The sequence below is a fragment of the Glycine soja genome, chromosome 8 (genome assembly GCF_004193775.1).
Source record: "Glycine soja cultivar W05 chromosome 8, ASM419377v2, whole genome shotgun sequence".
NCBI classification, from domain to species: domain Eukaryota; kingdom Viridiplantae; phylum Streptophyta; class Magnoliopsida; order Fabales; family Fabaceae; genus Glycine; species Glycine soja.
Genome location: NC_041009.1, coordinates 1,153,593 through 1,176,429, shown reverse-complemented (window position 1 = coordinate 1,176,429; position 22,837 = coordinate 1,153,593). Strand labels below are relative to the sequence as shown.

Sequence of the window (22,837 nt, the reverse complement as noted above, 5' to 3'; positions counted from 1 at the left end):
GTAATTTAAGAAACATAAAATTAAATTATTTCATTAAAAATTGAAAAATAATAAACTATGTAATACTAGGCACAAAATTAAATATACTATTTTAATAAAAAAAATGATATGAAATTTTTGATATTGTTTGTGTCGGCAACATATTGCCACCTGTCACATCTGACTCGGAGCAGTATGTTGATTGTAGCACAATTGACAATTGTATCATTGATCTACCTTGATGAATTGAATTCAACCAACTTGATATCAAAATTTCTTATTTTGATTTACTGTGAGTTGTGATGACAGGGCAGTGGCAGTTTAAGAAACAGCAAATGTAAAACAAAGGCTTAGGACGGCAGCAAAAGGTTGGGTTTACTTTCCTGGTTCAACAACTTATTCTACACATTTTTTATAATTAATTAAAATCTCATTCACTCTTTATCAAATATTACTCAATTTTGTGAATCCTAATAAATTTCAAGAAATAATAGAGAATCTGTTAAAAATAATATATTGTAAACCAACAATACCCATTATTTTTCACACATTGTACCCAGCATTAAAATATCATTCTCAAATTCCAATCTGACCTCAAAGATGTTCTTTATGACTTTGCAAAAAGAGGAGAATAATACTTGTTTAGCAAAAGCAGCTACTAGCTATTGATTGAATTAAAAATATAAAGTAAAACTAATTATTGAACTAGTTAATAAAAGTAAAATAATAAAAAAAGACATTTGATTACCTGAAGATAACTTAAAATGTGGTAACTATATGTATTTTCAATTAATTATCCCTTTTGATGTATGTGATCATATTTCATATCTCTACGTTGTTGCAAGATGTCTCTCTAGGTTCCATTATAATCCCCCCCAAATCAATCCAAATTCTATTATATATCTTGCAAACTATGGCATCTATCATTCCCTTACACAGTAATACATTTCAAGAATCAAATCACTATACATCATATTCAGTTCCAGTTAATGATTTCACCCGTTATTAGCGTCTTTTACCCACTTTTACCATCAGAGAATGTAAGTTACACATGAATCATAGGTTAGCTAACAGTGAGCTGTCTATCCTAAATTCCTAATTCAGAATGTTTAAAATGGAGTTGGGCTTTCAAAGCATAAGCATGTCACATGGAAAATAGCTCAAGTTGCCTTGTAGGTGAAATTCAAACACTTGCTAAAGTAGCCTTGTAGATGAAATTCATGAGCTTGGATTCGAAATATTTATTTTCGTGTTTGCCAGTGCAACATATAGAATCCAGGCCTAGTCGTCAAAAGGTCGTATTCTTATACATGCCAGACATTCCATCTTTCTTTTTTTCTTTCTGAGTGTGGCATCATAGAAAAAAAACAGAGAGTAAAGACAGCTTATCTCATCCCATCTTTCTGCAAGATGGACGGGCATAGATTTCTCAACAAGAAGCATATAATGTTTATACCACCCATTTCAGAACAAAATAAAGCATCAAAATATGCCACTCTAGTCTCTAAGTACTTTCATTCCCAGAGTTCTGTATCCAAACAACTATTAACAGCACAGTGATCAAGACAAAGGCGCGGACACAAAATCATCAACATCTAAAACTTCAACCATAGTGTGCACTAGAAAAATCTTGTGACATACAGATTGTAACACGGGGAACAATCTGTAAACTCTTTATCCCTTGTGTTTATTAGGGGAAAAGGGGAAACATCACCAGTTCTCTACCTCCTATATTAACTGCCGAAAGAGAAAAATATTCTGTTGCTTTACTTGCACTTCATCACTATCTCAGCACAATCCATGATATGATAGATATTTCAACTTCTTTTAAGAGTTTGTTATGGGAAACAGAAAAAAACCTTGCACAAGACTGAATCCCCCAGTGTCAGGGGATATGAAGAAGCTTTTTAACAGCTGCGTCCAGAGCATCAACATGCTTTCTTAGGATTTTTCTCCAAACCATTAAGGAATCAATTGAAAACTAAGATCAAAGGATGAAAAAGAAGGAACATCTAACACTCAAACTGTTCTTAATCAAGTCTTCAGTTAAAACAGAAAATAAGGCACTTCTAAATAGAGGAAACATCTAAAGTGCACACAAGGTAAAAAAACAAGGCTAAGTTCACAAGGTATGAACGCACCATCACTTGCACACTTCTTGGCTTGCTCACTTCAGTGGAGTATTTTCCCCCGCTAACATAGTAAATATAAACATTCCAGAATAATAGAAAAATATTTTGAGATGAATCTTTAGAATTTAATTACAATGTACTGACTAACACTAAAGATTTTTTAGAGCGGCATCTAATCATATATTATCATGTAAGATTGTTGACTTTTGTAATAACTGTTTTAATAGTCATATTTAAAGAAAGGGAACTAAAATGGAGAATAGAAAGGGAATGAAATGAAGAAAAAGGGTGGTCTGTGGCCATAACAGTGAAGGGGTGTGTGTGGATGGTGGTGAAGAATGACAATGAGCACGAATGACGACAAACTTGAGTTATACTAGACATTTTTTTTTTCTCAAAGTCTCAAAGTGTCCAAGACTCAAGCTAGTCGTGGTTTGTACTCATCGCCATTCTTCACCCTTCTTTTGTAATAACTGTTTTAAAAGTCATATTTAAAGAAATGGAACTAAAATGGAGAATAGAAAGGGAATGAAATAAAGAAAAGTTGTCATATCAGTGAAGGGAGGTGTGGATGGTGCCTTATGAAGAATGGCGATGAGCATGAATGCTGATGACAATGAGTTTAAGACTTTCAGGAAAGAAAATGTCTAAATACAACTTAGGACTACAACATAAGACACAAATAGCATTACTATTTATATTTGAGTTTGGTGTTGGGTTCATGAGTTCCAAACTTGATGAACCTAACTAAACCCAATAGTTATGTTATCTATGAGTCTAGTGTTTTAGTCTTCAGTTGTACATAAACATTTTCTTTCCTCGAAGTCTCAAAAGGACCAAGACTCAAGCTCATCATCCTCATCGTTTGTGCTCATTGTATCCTTCATCCTACCACACCCCCATCCTTCATCCTACCACACCCCCTCACGGGTATGCGTATGACCACAAACCATCCTTTTTTTCTTTATTTCATTCCCTTTCCATTCTCCATTTTAGTTCCCTTGTATAAAGTATTTAAATATGATCATGTGGTTCAATCTGAGAGGCAAAGTAATTGGATACAATTGAGAGGCAAGACCATCAACACTCTTCATCTCCTCGTCCAATCTGTAACCCACAAAACAATAATAATAAATTAGGAACTAGCCAACTTAAACCAGAAGCTTCAATTTCTGTTACGCGATCATTCAATTTTCTAACTTGAATATCAATATAGACAGTAACAAACACTTATTTAAATATTAAATAATAATAACAATAATAATAATACCTGAGACAGGAATTTATATAGTGATCGGCTCTTTTACCAATTAGGCGTAAAATTTTACACAATTTTTCAATCGGAGTATATATTTTAAAAAATTACTCAAAACTGGTAAGTCGTAACAGGTGTTACGACTTCTAATCATAACACATGTTTTTTTTTATTTATGACTTCAATTCAAATCTTTTTTTACGACTTTTAAAGTTGTAAATTTTTTTAAAACTAAAATCATAAAATTATTTATGACTTTCAAGTCATAAAACTTTTTTTTTTAATTTTTTAAAGGTTTAAACTTGTTTAATTTTTTTGTAAACCTGCTTTTTTTTTCTATTCGTAAACCTGTTTTTATTTTGTAAATCTTTTTTTTTTAATTTATAATTGTTTACGGTTTTATTTTTATTTTAAATAAAATATATATATTTAAATATATAATAAATAATATTAAGTTGACTTACTTATTAATATATTTTTTATGATTTTATAAAATTCGTTGTGAAACATTATTTTATTATTAGTTTAATAAATATGTAATTTTTATTTAAATATAATCAATTTTTAAATTAAAGTCTTTCAAATTTTTAATATCTCATTTTAATTTTTTTATATATTTGTATGGATAGATTATTTAAACTTTAAATAAAAAAATATTTAAAGTAAACTATATTACAAATATATATAACATGTTTTAAATAATAAAACATTAAAATAAAATAGTAACATATCAAATAAAATCATAAAAAAATATATTAATAAATAAGTCAATTTAATATTATTTATTATATATTTAAATATATTTTTAAAATTCTTTGTTTAAAATAAAAATAAAACTGTAAACAATTATAAATTTTAAAAAAAACAAGTTTACAAAACAAAAACAGATTTACGAATAGAAAAAAAGAAAACTGATTAAAGAAACAGGTTGAGGACTTCTAAACCTTTAAAAAAATAAAAAAAAATAAAAGGTTTTACTAAAGTGGTAAAACCAAAAATAATATTTTAAATTAATAAAGTCATAAATAATTTTATAATTTTAATTTTCAAAAAATTAAATAATTTTACAACTTCAATTAAAAAAAATAAAAATAAAAAGTCATATAACATGTATTATAAGGTTAAGACTTAGTCCTTTGTGGATAATTTTTTAAAATATATTCCTATTGAAAAATTGTGTAAAATTTTACCTTTGGGTAAAAAAGCCACCACAAAATATCAATTTTTATTATGATTATTTTTGTCAAATTTGAATTAGAGAGAGATGAAAGGTACCAGATTCCTGAAGGCGACCGGTGGCATCGGTGAAGCACTGCATGTGATGGAGTGAGGTGGAGGTGGATTCGAAGAGGGCCAAACGGAGGGAAGCGAAGAGAGAAGATGGCCAAAGAGTCACGCTCTACAACTTCAATGGCCCGAAAAATTTCACTCTGATTGTCGAATGAGATGCCATTGCCATCTGAGATTGGGGTTTCTGTTTTGGCCTCTGGAACAGGACCTTCCGATTCCAAGGAGGAGCCACCACCTTCTTCTTCTTCTCTATCCTTGTTGCTTTCTCAATTTTCCAATTTGATCCAGTCCAACAACAAATTACTTACCACGCACACCAACTTCTATCTTAGTTCTCAATCGCTGCAACCAGGGCTTTTCAGTAATTTAATCTTCTTTCTAGAAAATACTTCTCATAGTTACAATTTAGTATTCGAAATTCGGAAGTATTTATTAAAAAATAGAACAAATTACACTTTTGATTTTTTATCTTCTTCTTTCATTCAATTTATTCTTTAAATGTGAAAAAAAACAAAAGAATAAAAAAGTGATATAATTATGTGAGTTGTTTCGCAAGAAAGAAAAATAAAATAAAAACGTATGTGTATGAAATGACATAAATATTTTGAATAGAAGAAAAAAGTATGTGCATATTTGGTTTCATTTTGATTTATCAAACATCATGTTTAAATACTGGTTAACATAATTTTAGGTAAAATAAAAAAAAAAACCATAATTTTAGGTGAAATTTTACAAGTTTGATTTAACATTAAATAATTGATTTTAGTTTTTAAATTAATTGAGTTTAAACAATTTTAGATCAATTTTAAAAAGTTTTTATGTTGATTCATATATACATATATAAGTGTGTTTTGGTTATTTAGTATATAATATTATCTTTCTCTTACATTTTTTTTTATAAAGGATACAATCTATATCTATGAATTTCACTCACTTTTAAGAGTATGTTTGATTTGATATTTGATCACTTAAAACAAGATTTATTATTCACCTCTCATAAAAAAATTTATTTACATGTTTAGTAATTTATTTTTATAATTGAATTGAATGTGAGTCTCATTTAAGTTGAATTGAGTTTAAAGTTATTTCCTTCATTTTTTTTGTTTTACATAAAAAGTTTCAAGCATAAATCAAATTATAATAAACTTATTTTTAACTAAACTTCACTTTTTATATTATAATCCAAAAGTAAATCATGTCTTTTATAGATTAACCAAATGTCAAACAAAGGAGTGAATGTTGCATGGTAATTCAAGTAACAATCAAACACAAAGTATAAAGGTGAAAGTCTTTGGCATATATGGTAATTATAGGATAATAATAAGATTTCCACATTCTTAATTTAAAGCATTATTTAAATTCCATTTTATTTAATGTTTTCCTTGTATTTTTCAATCATTCAAACAAATTATTTTGATATATAGTGTTTTAAATTTAGTTTGCTTCTCTAACCTTGACATTTATTTATAGCTCGTGTATTATTCACAAGTGTTCAATTTTTGTATCTAAACATTACTAGTAAGTAATTTTTATGTCATGTCTTTTAAAAAAAAATCTTATAATTTTGAATTTGAGTTATCTGTTTGTAATTTCATTAAATACTTGAAGAGAGAATCATCTATAATAATTTTACTCAACTCGCTTGAACATGATGACTTCTAATAAAACATTATGGTTTATATAAAAAATTACACTAGTAAATCATGAGATTTTGCATAATTATACTAGTAAATTATGGGGTGTAAATGTTTTTTTTTATCGAAAAATATTATTTGTTAATTATTAATTTTTTGTTAGTGGGATTTATGACCTTTTTTTTTCTCTTATCACCAATCAATTTTATAACTCTCAGGAGATGTTAAAATAATATTTTCTACCAAAAAATGTCTTGTAATATTTGTAAACATAAAGTGACTAGTTTAAGAATATAAAAGAGAATGATCTTATATGTAATTCAAGAAATCCCCAAAGTGTAATTTGCTAAAAAAATGCAAGTTTAATGACACCCTAAAAAAAAGAGAGTAATTTTCATGACAATTAAATGCTATCAATTTGGTTTCGGTGATCAAAATCAGCTACATTGATTGTCATTAATTAATTAATTAATTTGTTGTTACTTGCTATAAATAAACGATCAACATGGGTAGTATAGATTTTATTGACAAAACGGGACAAAGTTTGGATGAACTAAAGTAATGAGCCATGCCCCGCAAATTGCAAAATACCAACTAGTTTTTTTTTTTTTTTTTTCATTTTAACCCTGATAATTAAGTAATTTAAGTACAAATTTAACTACTTAAACGATTATACACCGTTTTTTATAATTAGGCACATAAAAAACTAAAAATTATAAATAAAAATAGTTGTCTTAAAATCAATTTCCACTTGATATATCTAACTATAATGACTTCTGTTTATTGTGTCTTAAAATTTTGTATTTCTTTCAAAAATAATATAGGTTAATAAATTTTCAAATTAAAGAATATATTTTTATAAAAAAATATTTTTGTAATAATATTTAATGTTAATTTTTTTATGAATTATATATATTTTCCACATAAGATATTAAAAAAAAACTGAATATAACTTTTAGGAGTAATAAAGTTATATTTTCGAAGTTTTTAAAACACCTACATCTCACAACTTAACTTGATATCACTTAAGTTGAAATAATTTTTTATTTAGAATATAAATTTTTAAATCTTATCCAATATAGTAACATTTTATATAATCTCTCTTAAAAAAACATTTTACATAATCTCTGTCTGAGTACTGTACAATATTAAATCATACTTAATAAGTAAGAAATGCAATATTTAGACCAAACAAGATTATGTCCGAAAACAGGTGTATAAGTAATTTCATCGTTTTTCTCAAAAAAAAAAGTAATTTCATCGTAAAAATTAAAGAATGCAAGAACATACGAAATTATAAATTTACAATATTTGATTAATTTAATAATTTTTCTGCAACTTTTAACGGAGGAGTCATTCTTGTATCATTATTAGTATATCGTATTTACTGCAAAAAAATAGTGTCTTTAATATTATTTAAAAAAATATAATTTTATTTCGACAATTCTTACAATGAAAATTTGACAACAAAATCGACGTTGACTATTAAATTAAAAATTTCAATTAATTTGAAAAGAACACAAGAAAACAAATATAAAATACTACACCGAACCAAACTTTTGTTCCTATAAGAAATCCAACCCGACCCAATCATTTTCTCACATCTTGGCTTTCTCAAAAAAAAAAAAAAAAAAAAATCCAATCAAATTAAAATAATACACTTAGACATCTTTGGCCAAAAGCGAACACGGTGGGCTAATTGAAAATTAAGACAAATTGAGTTTAGTTTAAATTAAGAAAGGAAAAGGGGCCGGCGGGAATGACATTGGAGAGCGTAAAAATCACAAAATTGGAAATGGTGTTTTAATAATATTATTGGGAAAGGGTAGTTAAAATCTTAGAGATTCAAAATTCTCAAATTGGCTTGTAATCCAATTCAGCCTTTCCTAATTTTTCCAAAATTCCAGCAGGTCCTGACACTGTCATTTGAAAACAAAGAAAAGCCCATGCCCATTTCTTCAACTCTCACAACACACAACAATCAATCAAAATCCCCAATTTCTCGTTTCCGTACGATCATTTCCCCGCGATTTTCATCGATCCGTAACCGCTCCCTTGTTGCTGTTTCATCCACATTGCATTCTTCCAGGACATTGGATTTGATCTCTGTTTTGCAAAGCGGAGCTTCATCTCCCTCACCTTTTTCCCACATTGCTTCCTCCAGATAGGTTCGCGCCGATCTGCTTCTCTTTCGCCTCTTTCGTTGCGTGATTAATTCGTAAATAGTTCACAATAATGCGTGTCAGCTAAAATTGTAGCTTCGATTTGGAGTTTAGTGTTTTAATGCTTTGTTTACCTCAAATCGTTTTTCTGCATTTGCTTCTCCGTGATTGTAGTTCTTGAGAGACACTTTTTAATTTGGTTCTTCACGGAATGCCTACCAATATTGTGCTGGACTGACAGTAAATTGTTTAATGCAGCTTATTTTTAACCCTAATTCCTTATTTTTTTTTTTACTGAGAAGAAGCATATTGTTATGATCATTCTGTTTCTGTGATGTTATTGATCTTTTTTTTTTTTTGGATGAATTGTTTTTAAGTATATTTTAGTTAAATGTTTCTCCTGCACTTGAAGTATTAACTTGTTTGGATTGAGTTTGTGCTTATTAAAATTCTTAGTTGTGGCAGTTTAGGTGTAATTGATCAAGGTGGTGAGGAGTGTTGAAAATGAACATGCAGTGGGAGCAGGAGGGGCGGGGGAGAGGGGGAACTGACAACGGAAATGGGTTTCCTCGGGCAGGTGTTAACCAAAGAGAAGTTTCACTGGCTTCTCTCTAATGAAATGGTTATTTCAATTTTTTGTTGGCCTACTCTTTACGCAAGACTAGATTTTGGTATGGTTTCAGGTAGCCAGCAGCTTGTGTCTCTGGTGAAGTGGATAAATGCGGTGCTTCCTAATTTTAATCTGCCTTTAGATACTTCAGAGGAGGAATTGAGGGCATGGTTGAGGGATGGATCTGTATTATGCAGCATTTTGGACAATCTTGTTCCTGGTTCGGTGAAGGTAGTAGGAATGTCCTTCATTGTGTTCTATACTTGTGTATTGCCTTTTTTTTCTTTTCCGTGTGTGTGTGCTTAGGTTTAATGTTTTTTGTTTTCTAATGTGCAGACATTAAGTTAGGGAGCTTGTTTATTTGTGTCCTCTTTCTTCTAAGGAATCTATTTTTGAATTCAGGGAAGTGGTTCTTTGAATGAGCTAATCGGTGTGAAAAGGTTTCTGGTAGCTTTGGATGAATTGGGATTGTCTGGATTTGAATTGTCAGACCTGGAGCAGGTATAAGAAGTTCTATTGTGCAATGTAATTTGAGAACATTGTGAGTTATATTATGTCTATGAATCTAATCTAATTTGCCAGATAAATACCTAATTTGTCTGTACATGGAAAATGTATGGTTTGTTTCATCTTTTGTCACACAAAGAAGGAAAACCACTGAACAATTTGATTGTGATATATACTATTTTATGGTTGAGTTTATGTATACTTCAGTTTCTTTCTTTGATGCTGAAACTGGTGCACTTCTATGTACTTCCTTAGGCTTCTGGACTTTGACTAATAAAATAAACTAGTTGGCCCTGTTCAAACATGACACTCAAATTTCATTTTTCTTTACTACACTTTGTAATTTTTGTCCTAATAATTAATTCTGTGGCCTGAGAATGTATGTAGGGATCCATGGTGCCTGTGTTGCAATGCCTCGAGACTCTGAAAACTCATTTTGCTTATAATGCTGCACGAGAAAATATCCAAAGTTGTTCAAGAAAGAGATGGGACCAGTCAAATTTAACATCCTTTGAGGAATCTGATAGTTGCCTCAAGGATGCTTCAAAATTGCAACATGCTGTTGATGGTTCTGTTGTATCAGGTATAATAATCCATTAGAAAGTGCCTTGCTCTCAGTAGATTTATTGAATATTTAAATTTTGTTAAGTCCAACCATGCCACATGATTCATGTATTTGACACTACCTAATGGAATAAGGATTGGCTGTTGTTTAATTATGTTGTTTCTATTTCTGTTAAAACATTTTATTTGTTTTTATTATACTTTTTGTTTTCTTTATCCAGATGAAATCACTTCCGTAGATCATACTGGAATAAAGTCTAACGAACTGTTCCAGTTGAAGCAAGGATTGCTTGCAGATTTTTCTGATGCTAAACTTAATGAAGTATTGAAATCAAACAATTTGGATGTAAGTGATGAGATAATTTGTTTGTCTCTATCAAAGTTTCCTTTTCTTCTTGCTCATACCAATTCTATATATATTGTTGTCTGAATAATTTTCTCTCTTTCTCCCTGTGTGTACAGTGTGTGTGTATCATTCCCTTGGGTTTTTGCTATTAACTTGTATGTGACCCTAATATATTTGTGAAATCTTTTTCTGCAGAGTGTCTCAACTCAATTGCTTTTTAATATAGGAAATAGGATCCTAAGTGATATCTTTGAAAGGAAAAATGGAGATGTACCTCAGGTAAGTGGACTAAATACTTCTACAAGAAGTAATGCATAATGCTGTTTTATTGTTCTGGCAAAATTAGTTTTGATTGTGTCTGTGAAGTAGTTTGATTTCCCATTTTTTTTTGTTTCTAGGCTCATCGTGCTGCATGCCTGTTGAGGAAAATTCTGCAAGTAATTCAGTTGCGCTTTTCAAATCAAGCAGAAAGCATGAAAAATGTAAAAATATATTTTTTTCACATTTTTCCCCTAAAGATTATTAGTTTTTCAGTTGTTCTTGAACAATGACCATTTAACTATGTTGCATACCTGAAGCAAAACCATCTTTTCAAGGCTCGTGAGGGAAAGTATCAAACAAGAATAAATGCACTTGAAACCTTGGCGGTAGGGACAACGGAAGAGAATGAGGTATTTTTTTATTTTTATGTGTTGTCATTGTTGATGGATTTGGGGCAATGCCTTGCTATATTATATTATTATTACTGTCTTCTAGTTTAATTTTGAAGTTGTCTCCACTCTCTACTTTCTACAGGTTGTTACAAGTTGGGTTCAGCAGTTGAAGGTGCAAAACTATTTCAAGCCCTATCTTTGAGTTCAAGATAATGGAACAAACTATCAATATAGATCCTTGTTTTATATATATATATATATAAAGGAGGGATTGAATTATTCCTTGCTAAAATTACTCCCTTCAATAATTCTGTATATATTAACTTTTATTAATCCAACTGTTGATTTAGATGAATCAGACTCTTGTAGTTATCTAATCTTATAGTCAAAATTTACTTATATTTTAAAAAAAGTATATTATACTTTAAATTGAATTTATTTAATAAAATATCAAATAATTTTTAAATTTTATAAGAAGGTATGAGCTTGATCTACTAAATGTAAAAGGGAGTAATTTTAACAAGGGTTATTCTTGGAGTAGCTTGATCTTCTGTGTGTGTGTGTGAGAGAGAGAGAGAGATAGAGGTTTTCCCTTTTATCACAGTGGATAAATAAATAAAATTGATTTGATATTTATTTAAATGTTTTTTTAGCTTTTAAAAATTGCAAAATAAGTAGCTTTTCCAATTATAAATATGATTTATGTTGGCTGCTAACTTGCTCAGTCATTTGTATGTTCAGTATGCTTTGCAGGTTGAACAAACTAAGTTTGAGGAGAAGAAGAAACTTGAAGAGCAGGATTTTTCTCGTTTAAAGAAAGAAAAAGTTCATAGTGAAATCAAAATTTCTGAATTGAAGCAAGATTTGGAAATAGCCAAAAGAACATATGAAGAACATGTTTCAGAGTTAGAATTGCAAGCTACTGAATCTAAAGCTGAATATGAAAAAAGAATAGAGGGACTTAAGCTTCATCTTGCAGATGCAAGAATGCAAGTGAAGGAACTAGAGGCATTTTCCGAATCCAGATTTTTGAAATGGAAGAATAAAGAGGATACCTATCAAACTATCGTAAATTTCCAAGTTGGAGCTTTCCAGGTTTGCTTCTTTGTATTGCTGTTTCATTTATGGTCGCCAATTCTTTCTTGTGCTATCCCATATAATTTGATGCTTTTTAGGAACTGAGAGCTGCCATGAAGTCTGTCAAAGATGATGTGATAAAAACAAAAAGAAACTACTTAGAGGAATTCAAGTACTTTGGTAGGGTACAATGTTTAAAATTTTTCGTGATTTATCATTGGTATTTATTTTATGATGGGTTAGAGGGCGAGCCCTGGTGCAGCGGTAAAGTTGTGCCTTGGTGACTTGTTGGTCATGGGTTCGAATCCGGAAACGGCCTCTTTGCATATGCAAGGGTAAGGCTGCGTACAACATCCCTCCTCCATACCTTCGCATAGCGAAGAGCCTCTGGGCAATGGGGTACGAAGTTTATTTATTTATTTTATGATGGGTTAGATGTATTTACAAACAAGATGTGTATATGTAGGAATCAAGTTGAAAGGTCTAGCTGAGGCTGCTGAAAATTATCATGTAGTTATAGCTGAAAATAGGAAATTGTATAATGAAGTTCAAGATTTGAAAGGTATGCATTATATGGTGCTTATATGAAGATTGTGAACTGGTGTTTGCTTGATTGATGACCTGATTTTTTTCTTCTTTTTATTCTAAACCATTTATTAATAGGTAATATAAGGGTATATTGTCGAATTAGGCCATTTCTTCCAGGGCAAAGTCAAAGCCATACAACAATTGAGTTTGTTGGTGATGATGGAGAACTGATTGTTGGCAATCCTCTTAAACAAGGAAAAGAAAATCGCAAGCTTTTTAAATTTAATAAGGTTTTCGGTCAAGCAACAAGTCAAGGTACTGCGTTTTTTTTTCTTTTCTCTTTCATGATTATTATTATTATTATTATTATTATTATTGGTACTTGTTTTCTATTGTTGAAATTGATAGTAATGTTTAACTTATATGTCAATATTTTTCTTTGTAGAGGAAATATTCAAGGACACTCAACCATTGATTCGATCTGTTCTTGATGGGTACAATGTTTGTATATTTGCTTATGGTCAAACTGGCTCGGGAAAGACATATACGATGGTATGCATTATATCCGTTTAATGCTTTTTATGTTGCGTATCTAGCCTAATTTACTTAGCAACTGCTTTTCTACTAGAGTGGACCTGGCCTATCATCAAAATCAGATTGGGGAGTCAACTATCGGGCGCTTCATGATCTTTTCCATATCTCCCAGAGTAGGAGAAGCTCTATTGTTTATGAAGTTGGAGTACAAATGGTTGAAATTTATAACGAACAAGTTCGTGATTTACTATCAAACAATGGTCCTCAAAAGAGATATCCTTTTCTTTAGTATATATTCCCAGATCCACAATAGTGGGAGCCTTGTATACTAGGCTTCGCTTTTAATTATAAGTTATGTGACTCTCTATATTCATAACTAGCATTTTTATTCATTCATGTATTGACATACTACTATATGCACATGTATAGAAGATTTTTTACACATAATATTATTCATTCATTTTTTTTTTTGGAAGGCAGAAAATATATATTATTAATATATAAACCAGTACCAGAGATAGAAGTTACAAGGCACCAAGGTGCTACCCTCCAAAATAACAATCCAACCTAATACTTGTTTTGAAGGCAGAAAATATATATTATTAATATATATTATTCATTTATTTACTTCATGCATCTTTATTTTGTATCATGTATGACAGTGCATGTCATTATATTTAGGCATAGCATTGTTTACCATTCATTTACTTTTACTTGTTTTGAAGGAAAAACATACCAAGTATTGTTTCCTTGACTTGCACACACTTGGGATTTGGAATACTGCCCAACCAAATGGGTTGGCTGTTCCTGATGCAAGTATGCATTCTGTGAATTCAATGGCAGATGTCCTTGAGTTGATGAATATTGGGTTGACAAATCGGGCGACAAGTGCCACAGCCTTGAATGAAAGAAGTAGTAGATCACACAGGTTATATTCACAGTTTTTAAGATTTTTTTTTGTCAATTTTTCAATTATGAAGACACAAAACTCATTTTATTTTCATATCACATAATAGTGTTCTCTCTGTTCATGTTCGAGGAACGGATTTGAAGACCAACACTCTGTTGCGTGGATGCCTTCATCTTGTAGATCTTGCAGGAAGTGAAAGAGTGGATCGTTCTGAAGCAACCGGAGATAGGCTTAAGGAGGCTCAACATATAAATAAATCACTGTCTGCACTAGGAGATGTAATATTTGCTCTATCACAAAAGAGTTCACATGTGCCATATAGAAATAGTAAATTGACCCAACTTCTTCAGAGTTCGTTAGGTAATTGTTGCCATTATTGGTATCAATTTACAGTTTTGTTATATTTGGTTTCATTTGTTTGCATTTTGATTTAAGCATATTGCAGTCATGGCTTACTAAATTGCAATAGCTTTGTCCCTTGTAATTTTATAGGTGGTCAAGCGAAAACCCTTATGTTTGTACAGCTTAATCCTGATGTTGCTTCATATTCTGAAACTGTAAGCACCTTGAAGTTTGCTGAGCGGGTTTCCGGCGTGGAGTTAGGCGCTGCTCGTAGCAACAAAGAGGGAAGGGATGTGAGAGAACTTATGGAGCAGGTTATTTCTATTTTTGATTGCATTTTACTTGGATGTTCTAGTTATCAGCAAAGCACCAAATGTTAGGAATTATAATTTTATTTATTCATTTTGTTTTTACACTTATGCCCCATCATCAATATTCAGGCCATCACTCTTGCTGTAGGTTAAGCTGATATTGCAATATCATTTACAAATGCACACTGACTTGTATTATTCTTGCAGTTGGCATCTCTCAAGGATGTAATTGCAAGGAAGGATGAAGAGATTGAACGGTTACAGTCGCTCAAGGCTAATCATAATGGTGCAAAGCTTGGTATGATCTCAGCAAGACATGGGTCATCATCTCCAAGGAGACATTCCATAGGGACTCCCCGAAATAGCATGAGACTTGCAGGAGCGAGGAGCTTTGGAGTCAATGGAAAGGCAGCTTCTGAAATGGATAACTGCTCAGAGTACAGTGATAAGCATTCAGAAGCTGGTTCTCATCAATCAATGGATGATTTCAGGAACAAGTCCAGTTCCCTTCGGTTGAAATTAACCAGAGATGATAGCAGTCAAAATGTCAATGAAGACATTGACCTCTTAAGATTTGGAGATGCAGATTCAGAGGAGAGATTAAGTGACATATCTGATGGCGGTCTTTCAATGGGAACCGAAACTGAAGGTTCAATCAGCAGTATTGTGGAGTACACTCTTTTCCCTGAACTTGAGAAGGCAGCTGAAATTACACCAGTGAAGGACACCACAACTGACAACCTTCCAGCTGAGAGCACAGAAAAGTGAGTTCTCCACCGCCCTCCATCTCTATTAAAAGTTTACAAGGCACATATTCTACCCTAATATAGAATGGTATGGATAATAATACATCAATGATTGCTGGTACAATGAGGCTCTTTCATCTCAAATCCAAGTTACTTGCATAGGACCTGTTACCAAGCTTTATTTAAAGCGGACCTGATCTCAATTTGTTTGATTGAATACAGGCTTATTATGCCATCCAAAATTCCCAAAGCTGCTCAAGTCCCACAAAAAGTCCAGTCAAGACCTTCTAGGCTTTCATTGAACAAAACCTCCTCGAAGGTTCTGTCAAGTATGTATATTACCCATTTTATTCTGTTACGTGTCCAAAATTAATATATCTATTTTAAATTGATCTGTGACTCAATCTCCCTTGTTTATTCTGCTTCTTACATTCAGGTGTTAGAAAACCTGCAGCCAGTAGCTCTTCTTCGGTGAAGCCCCCTAAACGATGGCAATAGTTAGGATGCCACTTGATGCTGTAGAGTGCTTATTTATAGAGATAGCCGTTAGGAACTTTTTTCTATTTATGTTAGGTGATCATTCTAACTATTACACTGTACTCAAGGCTCAAGGGTCAGCTCATTTCAGCTTCAATCTGTTATTAAATGAGGCGATTTGCAAACTCTAGCTTGTAACCAGTTTGTATGTAAGCATCATGGCCTTTTATGCCATATTACTGAATCTGCTGTATTTACAACTTTCCATTCAGTAATGTTTATCTACGATGTTGTATATGTAGCTGAAGGTGAGAAATGCCACAAATTCATCGAACATTAAAACATTGCATTTGAAAACTCTAGCTCGAATGGTTAAAAATTGAATCACCATCTTTAGTTTAGTGTTAGGTCCGTTTGACTAAAAAATAAAACTGATTTTATAAAAGCGGAAACTAGCGAACTAGTTCAAAACTGGTGACCTAAAACTAATTTTATATTTTACTTCAATTTTTTTCTTAATTTTTTATTTTTACTTAACTTAATGCTTTTAATTAAATAAAGGAAGTGTTATTTTGGTGTCATTGATTTTTTGATTTCATATAATATATAATAGTCAATTTATATTTTTTTTTTGGAATTTTTTTATTAATTTTTTACTTTTATATATGTATATGTGCATAAAAAGTAAGCAATGAAAATCTGTGAGTGTTATAATTTAATTACTATGCATAAAAAAATGTGCATAAAAAGTATTTAATTAATTTACCCCACATTTGTAATACATAGAGCTTCGGGCGTAACCGCGTAACTATGACCTGTATGTGTATGCTCCTTGAGAGTTGAGACTAGGACACCAGTATCATTGTCAGTCTGCAAGATTTTCACTTTAAAAATTAATTGTAATAAATCCTCTAAAAAGTAATAAATTTGTTCGTGCTTTATAATCCAATCCTGCTAATTCATTGTACCATTGAGTTTTGGAAGAATTAAATGAACTTTTTTTCCCTACTTGGTGGAATAAATGACATAGAATGCTGGAAGCGGGAAAAGATTTGAGCAGTTTAAATTTCATAGACCTTCCAAACTTTACTCGGGAGATACCTGAGTTCACTGAAAAAAAAATTGGAAATTGTAAAGGGTGAGGAATTGTTTGGGAATTTAAGAAAATTTCATACTTAGCCGTCATAACCTGGAAAATAGTCTGGGTGGTGTAGTTGGTTATCACGCTAGTCTCACACACTAGAGGTCCCCGGTTCGAACCCGGGCTCAGACATTTTATTTGCATATATTCTATATAAACTTTCTTTTATTTATTTTTTCATTAAAAAACAAATAATTTACACGAAAATATCAGCGGTAGACTTAAAGATGTAAAAAAATTGATGCTAAATAAGTTAACCCGCGGCTCTGACTTGTCCATTATTAAATCTTTTTATAGGATAATTTTTTGGTGTACATCGTCTTATAAGATAGTATTTCTTTTCAAATGTAAATGCCTCAAAGAAATAATATGAATGTTTTACTGTGAATATTTTGTAAAAATCAAAATTATTTATTTTTTATTTTCTTGATAAATTTACTATATAAGGGTGTAATTAGAAGATGAAAAAAATGATGGTAAAATAAAGGGAAGGAGGAGGGAGGTGGTGAAAACAAAGAAAAAGAGTAATTGAGTAATGGTGCGGAGCAAACAAATTGAGCGCAACCGTAAAATCTTGAGCTTCTTAAACCCTTTCTCCCCAAACATGAATTTCACAGCTTCTCGCCACCAACCATCGCTCTCATCAAGGTTTCATTTCTTAATCAACAACTTTCAAATTTAGCTCTCTCTCTCTTTTTCCGATAAATTCATTCCCTTCTTTTTTCTGCAGAGTATCTCATTCACTTAGCTCACTTGATGTTCCCAATTTTGCTTCGGGTTCCTTTCTCTTCATTTCTATATTCTCACACAAATGAGAAGAAAATTTTAACAGGTAAAAATACCGCTGGTTTAGTGTTTTTTAGTTCATAATGTTCATGTTATAAATTTCCCAAGAAAAAAAAAAGTGCGCAACTGAGAATTTAAGTGTTTAGGTAATTGACACTTGACAGTTAATGTAGTTTCATTTCCAGGATCCAGACATTTTCGGGCTATCGGCTTGTTGAAGGAGACACAGAAGATTTGGGAATATGTCTGGATGCAAGAAATCACCAAAAAATGATCAACAATCAATCAAATATTGGCGGATTCAACACGGAGGGGCATCCTCTGAGGCTGATCTTTCTTGTGTAGATTATTCGCAATCTCTTTCCACCAATGAGAACAAGCAATGCCATGGAAGTTCTCAACCAAAGTCCCCTCAGATACTGAGCACAGCTCAGCTCATCTCAGCTATAGGCCAGATATGGGATTCTGCCAGTCGCCCGCTTTCGGTTTTACTCCCAAAGGATAATGTGAATCAGGATGATAAAGGATTCCAGAAAGAAAAAATTCTGGATAGCGTTGATGAGAAAAAAAATGACTTGGTATATGCGTCAAGTGACATTAAGTACTATCCTGTTACCAAGGGTGGTGGTGCAAAGATTGTGCAGGGAAAATTGGATTTCCCTAAGGTAATGCAGAAGATATCAGTACTTGACTCTTCTAATGACAGTCAAGATTATATTCATTCTTTATTTCAGAGGTGTTTGCAGGCTAGTGATAAAAATACAAATCAAGATTGGAAAGAAATGGAACTTAGGAGGGAGGAAATGTCTTGTATATCAGGAAATGTATTTTGGTGGGTAGGTAGGAATATTACTAAGGCGCTAAATTGTCAAGTGAATGCTACCCGACCTGAGAACCTGGAAACTAATGCTCCAGTTGCTGGGGGTAACATTTCAGTAGACACAAGCACCCCCACATTGGCTAATGAGAGTGATGTGTGTAGTCCTAATTCAATCACACATGAAACTCAATCATTATCTAATGCTGCAATTCTGAACTCAAGAATAGTTAGCCCTCTTTGTTCAGACTATTTTCTTCAAGCTGTGCCTGATACTAAGGCAGACGCTGGTGCTTGTCAGATCCTTTATTCTAGTATCTGTGCGGACTATCATATTTACTCTCTAGCTTCATATAATAGTGCGTCTGATCAGTGCCAACATGAGATTGATGATAATGAATCTCAGGAAATCCAAAGAAAGCATTTCTTGGATATAACTGATGATAAACCTAAGGTTCAGATCGCTGCAACCCACCTAAAACCTTGTAATTCCCAAGCCAAACAAGAACATGCTTTTTCTGGGGCGTTAGCTGGTGTATGTGTCAGCCTTTGTCTGCATCCTGTTGACACAATTAAAACAGTCATTCAAGCATGCCGTGCTGAACACAGGTCCATCTTTTACATTGGGAAGTCAATTGTTTCTGATAGAGGTTGGCTTTGCAAGAGAAATTATGTTCTTGCTAGATATCTGTGCAGCTTATATGTCTCGTTTCATTTAGATTAACTTTCTCTCTTGAATTAAATACTCCACTAGATGGCTCCTTCATAGAGTTGATGGACTAATTTCAGGTTTGCTTGGACTGTATCGTGGAATTACCACAAACATTGCATGTTCAGCTCCAATTTCTGCAGTTTATACTTTCTCCTATGAATCAGTTAAGGCAGCTTTGCTTCCTCATCTTCCAAAGGTAGCCCATCTTTCTCTATATTTTACTTATTTAAGTGAAGTTGTTTGAAGTTGGTTACCCTTGCGGTCTTGTGCTTGGCTTTTCCCTGATTTCTTTATTTCTATATGTGGTACCATCTAGGTGGGAGAAACTGCAAGTTAAACATCGCTGTAAATATTATGGTGTTTGACATCAGTGACTCTTACTATTATTTTAGTGTTTATTGGCATAAATGAGGTTTCAATCATCTTTTCGTGCAGGAGTATTGTTCTTTTGCCCATTGCGTGGGAGGTGGTTGTGCAAGCATTGCCACCTCTTTCATTTTTACTCCCAGTGAGCGAATAAAGCAGCAGATGCAAGTTGGTTCTCATTATCGCAACTGCTGGTATGCCACAGTTTTTGGGATCATCAGTATGCCTTGGCTTTATGCATTTGTTGTGAATATTTAATCATTGTAATTTGTGTTATTGTTTCTGAAGCTCTTGTAAAATTTGTTTGGTTTGGTCATGTCAAATATGTCCTGTCAAGAGATGCTTGTTATGTCTATGTAAACTCATGGCTTCAAACTTTCACTGGAAATTTTTCCCATGCAAGACCTGTATAATTGTATTAATTTTACTTTGCTATGAGCCTCACGAGTATATCTGTGCAGGGATGTATTGGTTGGAATTATCAGAAATGGTGGTTTTTCCTCCCTATATGCAGGTTGGAGAGCTGTACTATTCCGGAATGTTCCACATTCAATTATCAAGGTCAGTAGGTGTTTTAATATTGAATGCATATTTATTGAAGTAGCTGATACAGACAGATTTTGTCATCACTAGGGGGGGTTGCATGAGTTTTTGGTAGTGTGTCCAACAGTCCCTCATGCAGTCATGCTGAAAATTCATTATTTTCCTTGTTGGCTGCAAAGTTTGACCCTGCTACTAAAGATTCATGATTCCCATGAGGATTTTAATTTCTTACTCTGAGAGCAAGCCTGTTTTGATTATTGTTGTTTTCTTCTCAATCCCCCTGTTAATATTACTTAGACTAGTCTTCTATGATTGCCTTTCTAAGTTCTTCAGAAACTAAGGTTTTATTTATTGCTGGTTGTTGTGACCAACTGTAGTTTTACACATATGAAAGCTTGAAGCAAGTGATGCCATCTAGTATTCAACCCAACTCGTTTAAGACTGTGAGTTAATGTTTGTCCCTGGCTCTTAACCATCATTTTTTTTGTCTCATTGCAATGAATGTAACTAGGATGATTTTACAAATTTCTGTAGGTAGTGTGTGGAGGATTAGCTGGATCTACGGCTGCTTTATTCACGACTCCTTTTGATGTGATCAAGACTAGATTACAGACACAGGTATTTAATTATCATGCCCTTCAATTCTATAAATTCTTATTGCTACTACTGGTGCAGCCATCTAATTAGATGTTGAAGACAACCTTTCTTAACACTAGGTTTCTGAAACTTTTCCTTATTAAACTATGACATTTAATATCGTTTATCTTGTTATCCTCAATCATATTATAATTTCAGTATGTTATTTTCAAATGTTATTTTAAAGAATACAATACATATTTTATCCTCTTTTTTTTTGGTTGAAGTATGCCAGTTTACTCTTAATTCATGGTTCTTATGGAAGTGAGTGCACTGCAGATTCCTGGGTCTGCAAATCAATATGATAGTGTGCTCCATGCCCTTTACAAAATTAGTAAGAGTGAAGGATTGAAGGGCCTGTACAGGTATTATTGTCTGAATCTTGCCTCTATCATTTAGATCAGAAGAAAATATTTTATAGGAGTAACTGCTATACATTTTGTCGTGAAATCTCTATTCAAATGTGAATTGCACATTGATATTTGTCTTTTGATATGCTTTGTATGTCTATCATCAGGGGGTTGATTCCGAGGTTGATTATGTACATGTCTCAAGGATCACTGTTCTTTGCTTCATATGAATTTTTCAAGAGGACATTTTCTCTGGAAGCACCATATCCCACTGATTTATGCATTCAGGACAATGATGGGAATGCTGAAGAGTGAAGACAGCAAAAACTTTGAATTAACAGGTCCATCGTTGGGTTTTCCAGCAGCAGTTTCCCCAAGTCCTGAGCATTCTTGATAACTAGATAGTGTGTGGAAGAAAAGTTTAATTGTGCCACAAGATGTAAGCAGTTTCATAAACTATGGATTTAAAGAGTAATATTAAATCCTTCTTTAACATTATCTTACAAATCTTCCTATTTATTAAATGTAGAATGAATTGAAAGCATTGTGTTTTCAAGATTCCTTTTTTATGTATTTTTTTAATTCTTACTTTATAAAATACTAGGAGGATATAGTATTGTTTTTAATTTAATTTAAAAAGTACTAATTTTAACAAAATATATTTTATTTAAGTGAATAAGCCCACTAGTCATAAAATAGAGTAAATGGGCTTTTTCAACCTTGTGCATGTTGGCATACCAATTAAAATTTTACAACCAGCATAAATTATTCTATTAATTTCACTAAATAATTATAATTTTAATACTTTGAAATTTATAATGATGATGACGTCTTGTGAATCTTGATGACTCATGGATCTTGCCTTACCCTCCAATCATAACATCTTGTGTAGATTACTCCATCTTCTAGAATAGTTTGTTTTTGTTTCATGTTTCTTCACTCACGCAACCCGCTACTAATGTGGGATAGAGCTATTAATTTGTTCCTAATGGCTAATGGTACTAGGGTTAGGGTAGAAGCATGATGTTATAATTTCAATGTTTATTGTCACCTTTGTAAAAAATTTAAAAGCATTTAGCATACTTAATAAGGAGACTTTAAAGCTTGAGACAGGGCTTAAAAGGGACTAACCCGCAATCTATACAAAAGCTTATCCATTTCTCAACGTAGTTTCTTATGAATTGACGAGTAAATTATAGACAATTTTTGAGATTTTTTAGAATTAGACAAAATATCTGTTTATTTTTTCCTTATAATGACTTTCTTACAAAAGTATACAGTGTAATATTTTTGAACCTTAAGGGATGTAATATAAGAAGGGTATCACACTGTCAGTGTAATATTTTTTAAATAATTAGGAGATGTTTGTATAGAGATAAAAAGCAAAAATATTTTGTTTAATTTGACAAAATCTCAGGAGATATCAATA

General features: G+C 32.1%; 2 protein-coding genes, 1 long non-coding RNA gene and 1 other non-coding gene across 14 annotated transcripts; 3 read left to right on the top strand and 1 right to left on the bottom strand.

Annotated features, from left to right (window-relative positions):
• Positions 1 to 861: 861 nt before the first annotated feature.
• On the bottom strand, positions 862 to 5,034 carry LOC114422994. Of its 2 annotated transcripts, XR_003668778.1 has the most exons (3): positions 4,642 to 5,034; positions 3,174 to 3,218; positions 862 to 1,931 (listed from the first exon to the last, which is right to left on the bottom strand). It is a non-coding gene; the product is annotated as an uncharacterized LOC114422994 (long non-coding RNA). The 2 variants fall into 2 exon arrangements; XR_003668777.1 differs by lacking the exon at positions 862 to 1,931 and having other exon boundaries at positions 2,202 to 3,218; positions 4,642 to 5,032.
• Positions 5,035 to 8,066: 3,032 nt separating this feature from the next.
• Positions 8,067 to 16,354, top strand: LOC114421016 (kinesin-like protein KIN-14J). 5 transcript variants are annotated; one of them, XM_028386765.1, is made up of 22 exons: positions 8,067 to 8,458; positions 8,923 to 9,029; positions 9,136 to 9,293; positions 9,465 to 9,563; positions 9,957 to 10,152; positions 10,355 to 10,479; positions 10,675 to 10,758; positions 10,878 to 10,961; positions 11,058 to 11,150; positions 11,275 to 11,304; positions 11,874 to 12,227; positions 12,308 to 12,389; positions 12,676 to 12,771; positions 12,873 to 13,052; positions 13,183 to 13,289; positions 13,366 to 13,544; positions 14,035 to 14,199; positions 14,288 to 14,541; positions 14,674 to 14,837; positions 15,042 to 15,598; positions 15,803 to 15,909; positions 16,017 to 16,354. In XM_028386765.1, exons 2-22 carry the CDS (start codon positions 8,957 to 8,959, stop codon positions 16,076 to 16,078), a joined length of 3,249 nt encoding a protein of 1,082 aa, XP_028242566.1. In that variant the 5' UTR covers positions 8,067 to 8,458; positions 8,923 to 8,956; the 3' UTR covers positions 16,079 to 16,354. The 5 variants fall into 5 exon arrangements, with proteins under 5 accessions (XP_028242566.1, XP_028242563.1, XP_028242565.1 ...); XM_028386762.1 differs by having other exon boundaries at positions 9,118 to 9,293; XM_028386764.1 differs by having other exon boundaries at positions 8,918 to 9,029.
• A 902-nt stretch (positions 16,355 to 17,256) lies between these two features.
• Positions 17,257 to 17,330, top strand: TRNAV-CAC. Its single transcript has one exon. It is a non-coding gene; the product is annotated as a tRNA-Val (tRNA).
• Positions 17,331 to 17,697: 367 nt separating this feature from the next.
• LOC114422907 lies at positions 17,698 to 21,906 on the top strand. Of its 6 annotated transcripts, none has more exons than XR_003668764.1 (10): positions 17,698 to 17,846; positions 17,929 to 18,030; positions 18,170 to 19,451; positions 19,591 to 19,709; positions 19,949 to 20,073; positions 20,341 to 20,440; positions 20,800 to 20,865; positions 20,961 to 21,040; positions 21,338 to 21,423; positions 21,576 to 21,906. XR_003668764.1 is itself a non-coding variant. In XM_028389466.1 (10 exons), the coding sequence occupies exons 3-10, from the start codon at positions 18,227 to 18,229 to the stop codon at positions 21,721 to 21,723; spliced, it is 1,953 nt and encodes a 650-aa protein (XP_028245267.1). In that variant the 5' UTR covers positions 17,698 to 17,846; positions 17,929 to 18,030; positions 18,170 to 18,226; the 3' UTR covers positions 21,724 to 21,906. The 6 variants fall into 6 exon arrangements, 3 of the variants coding, with proteins under 3 accessions (XP_028245267.1, XP_028245268.1, XP_028245269.1); XR_003668763.1 differs by having other exon boundaries at positions 20,957 to 21,040; positions 21,286 to 21,423; positions 21,576 to 21,716; XM_028389466.1 differs by having other exon boundaries at positions 20,957 to 21,040.
• Positions 21,907 to 22,837: the final 931 nt, after the last annotated feature.

Coding starts and splice junctions, on each gene's coding strand:
- LOC114422907 (XM_028389466.1), top strand. CDS start 18,227: ATGTCTGGATGCAAGAAATCACCAAAAAATGATCAACAATCAATCAAA. Junction 19,452..19,590: donor GTCAATTGTTTCTGATAGAG/GTTGGCTTTGCA, acceptor GACTAATTTCAG/GTTTGCTTGGACTGTATCGT. Junction 19,710..19,948: donor TGCTTCCTCATCTTCCAAAG/GTAGCCCATCTT, acceptor CTTTTCGTGCAG/GAGTATTGTTCTTTTGCCCA.
- LOC114421016 (XM_028386762.1), top strand. CDS start 8,957: ATGAACATGCAGTGGGAGCAGGAGGGGCGGGGGAGAGGGGGAACTGAC. Junction 10,759..10,877: donor AAAATGGAGATGTACCTCAG/GTAAGTGGACTA, acceptor TTTTGTTTCTAG/GCTCATCGTGCTGCATGCCT. Junction 12,390..12,675: donor AGAGGAATTCAAGTACTTTG/GTAGGGTACAAT, acceptor GTGTATATGTAG/GAATCAAGTTGAAAGGTCTA.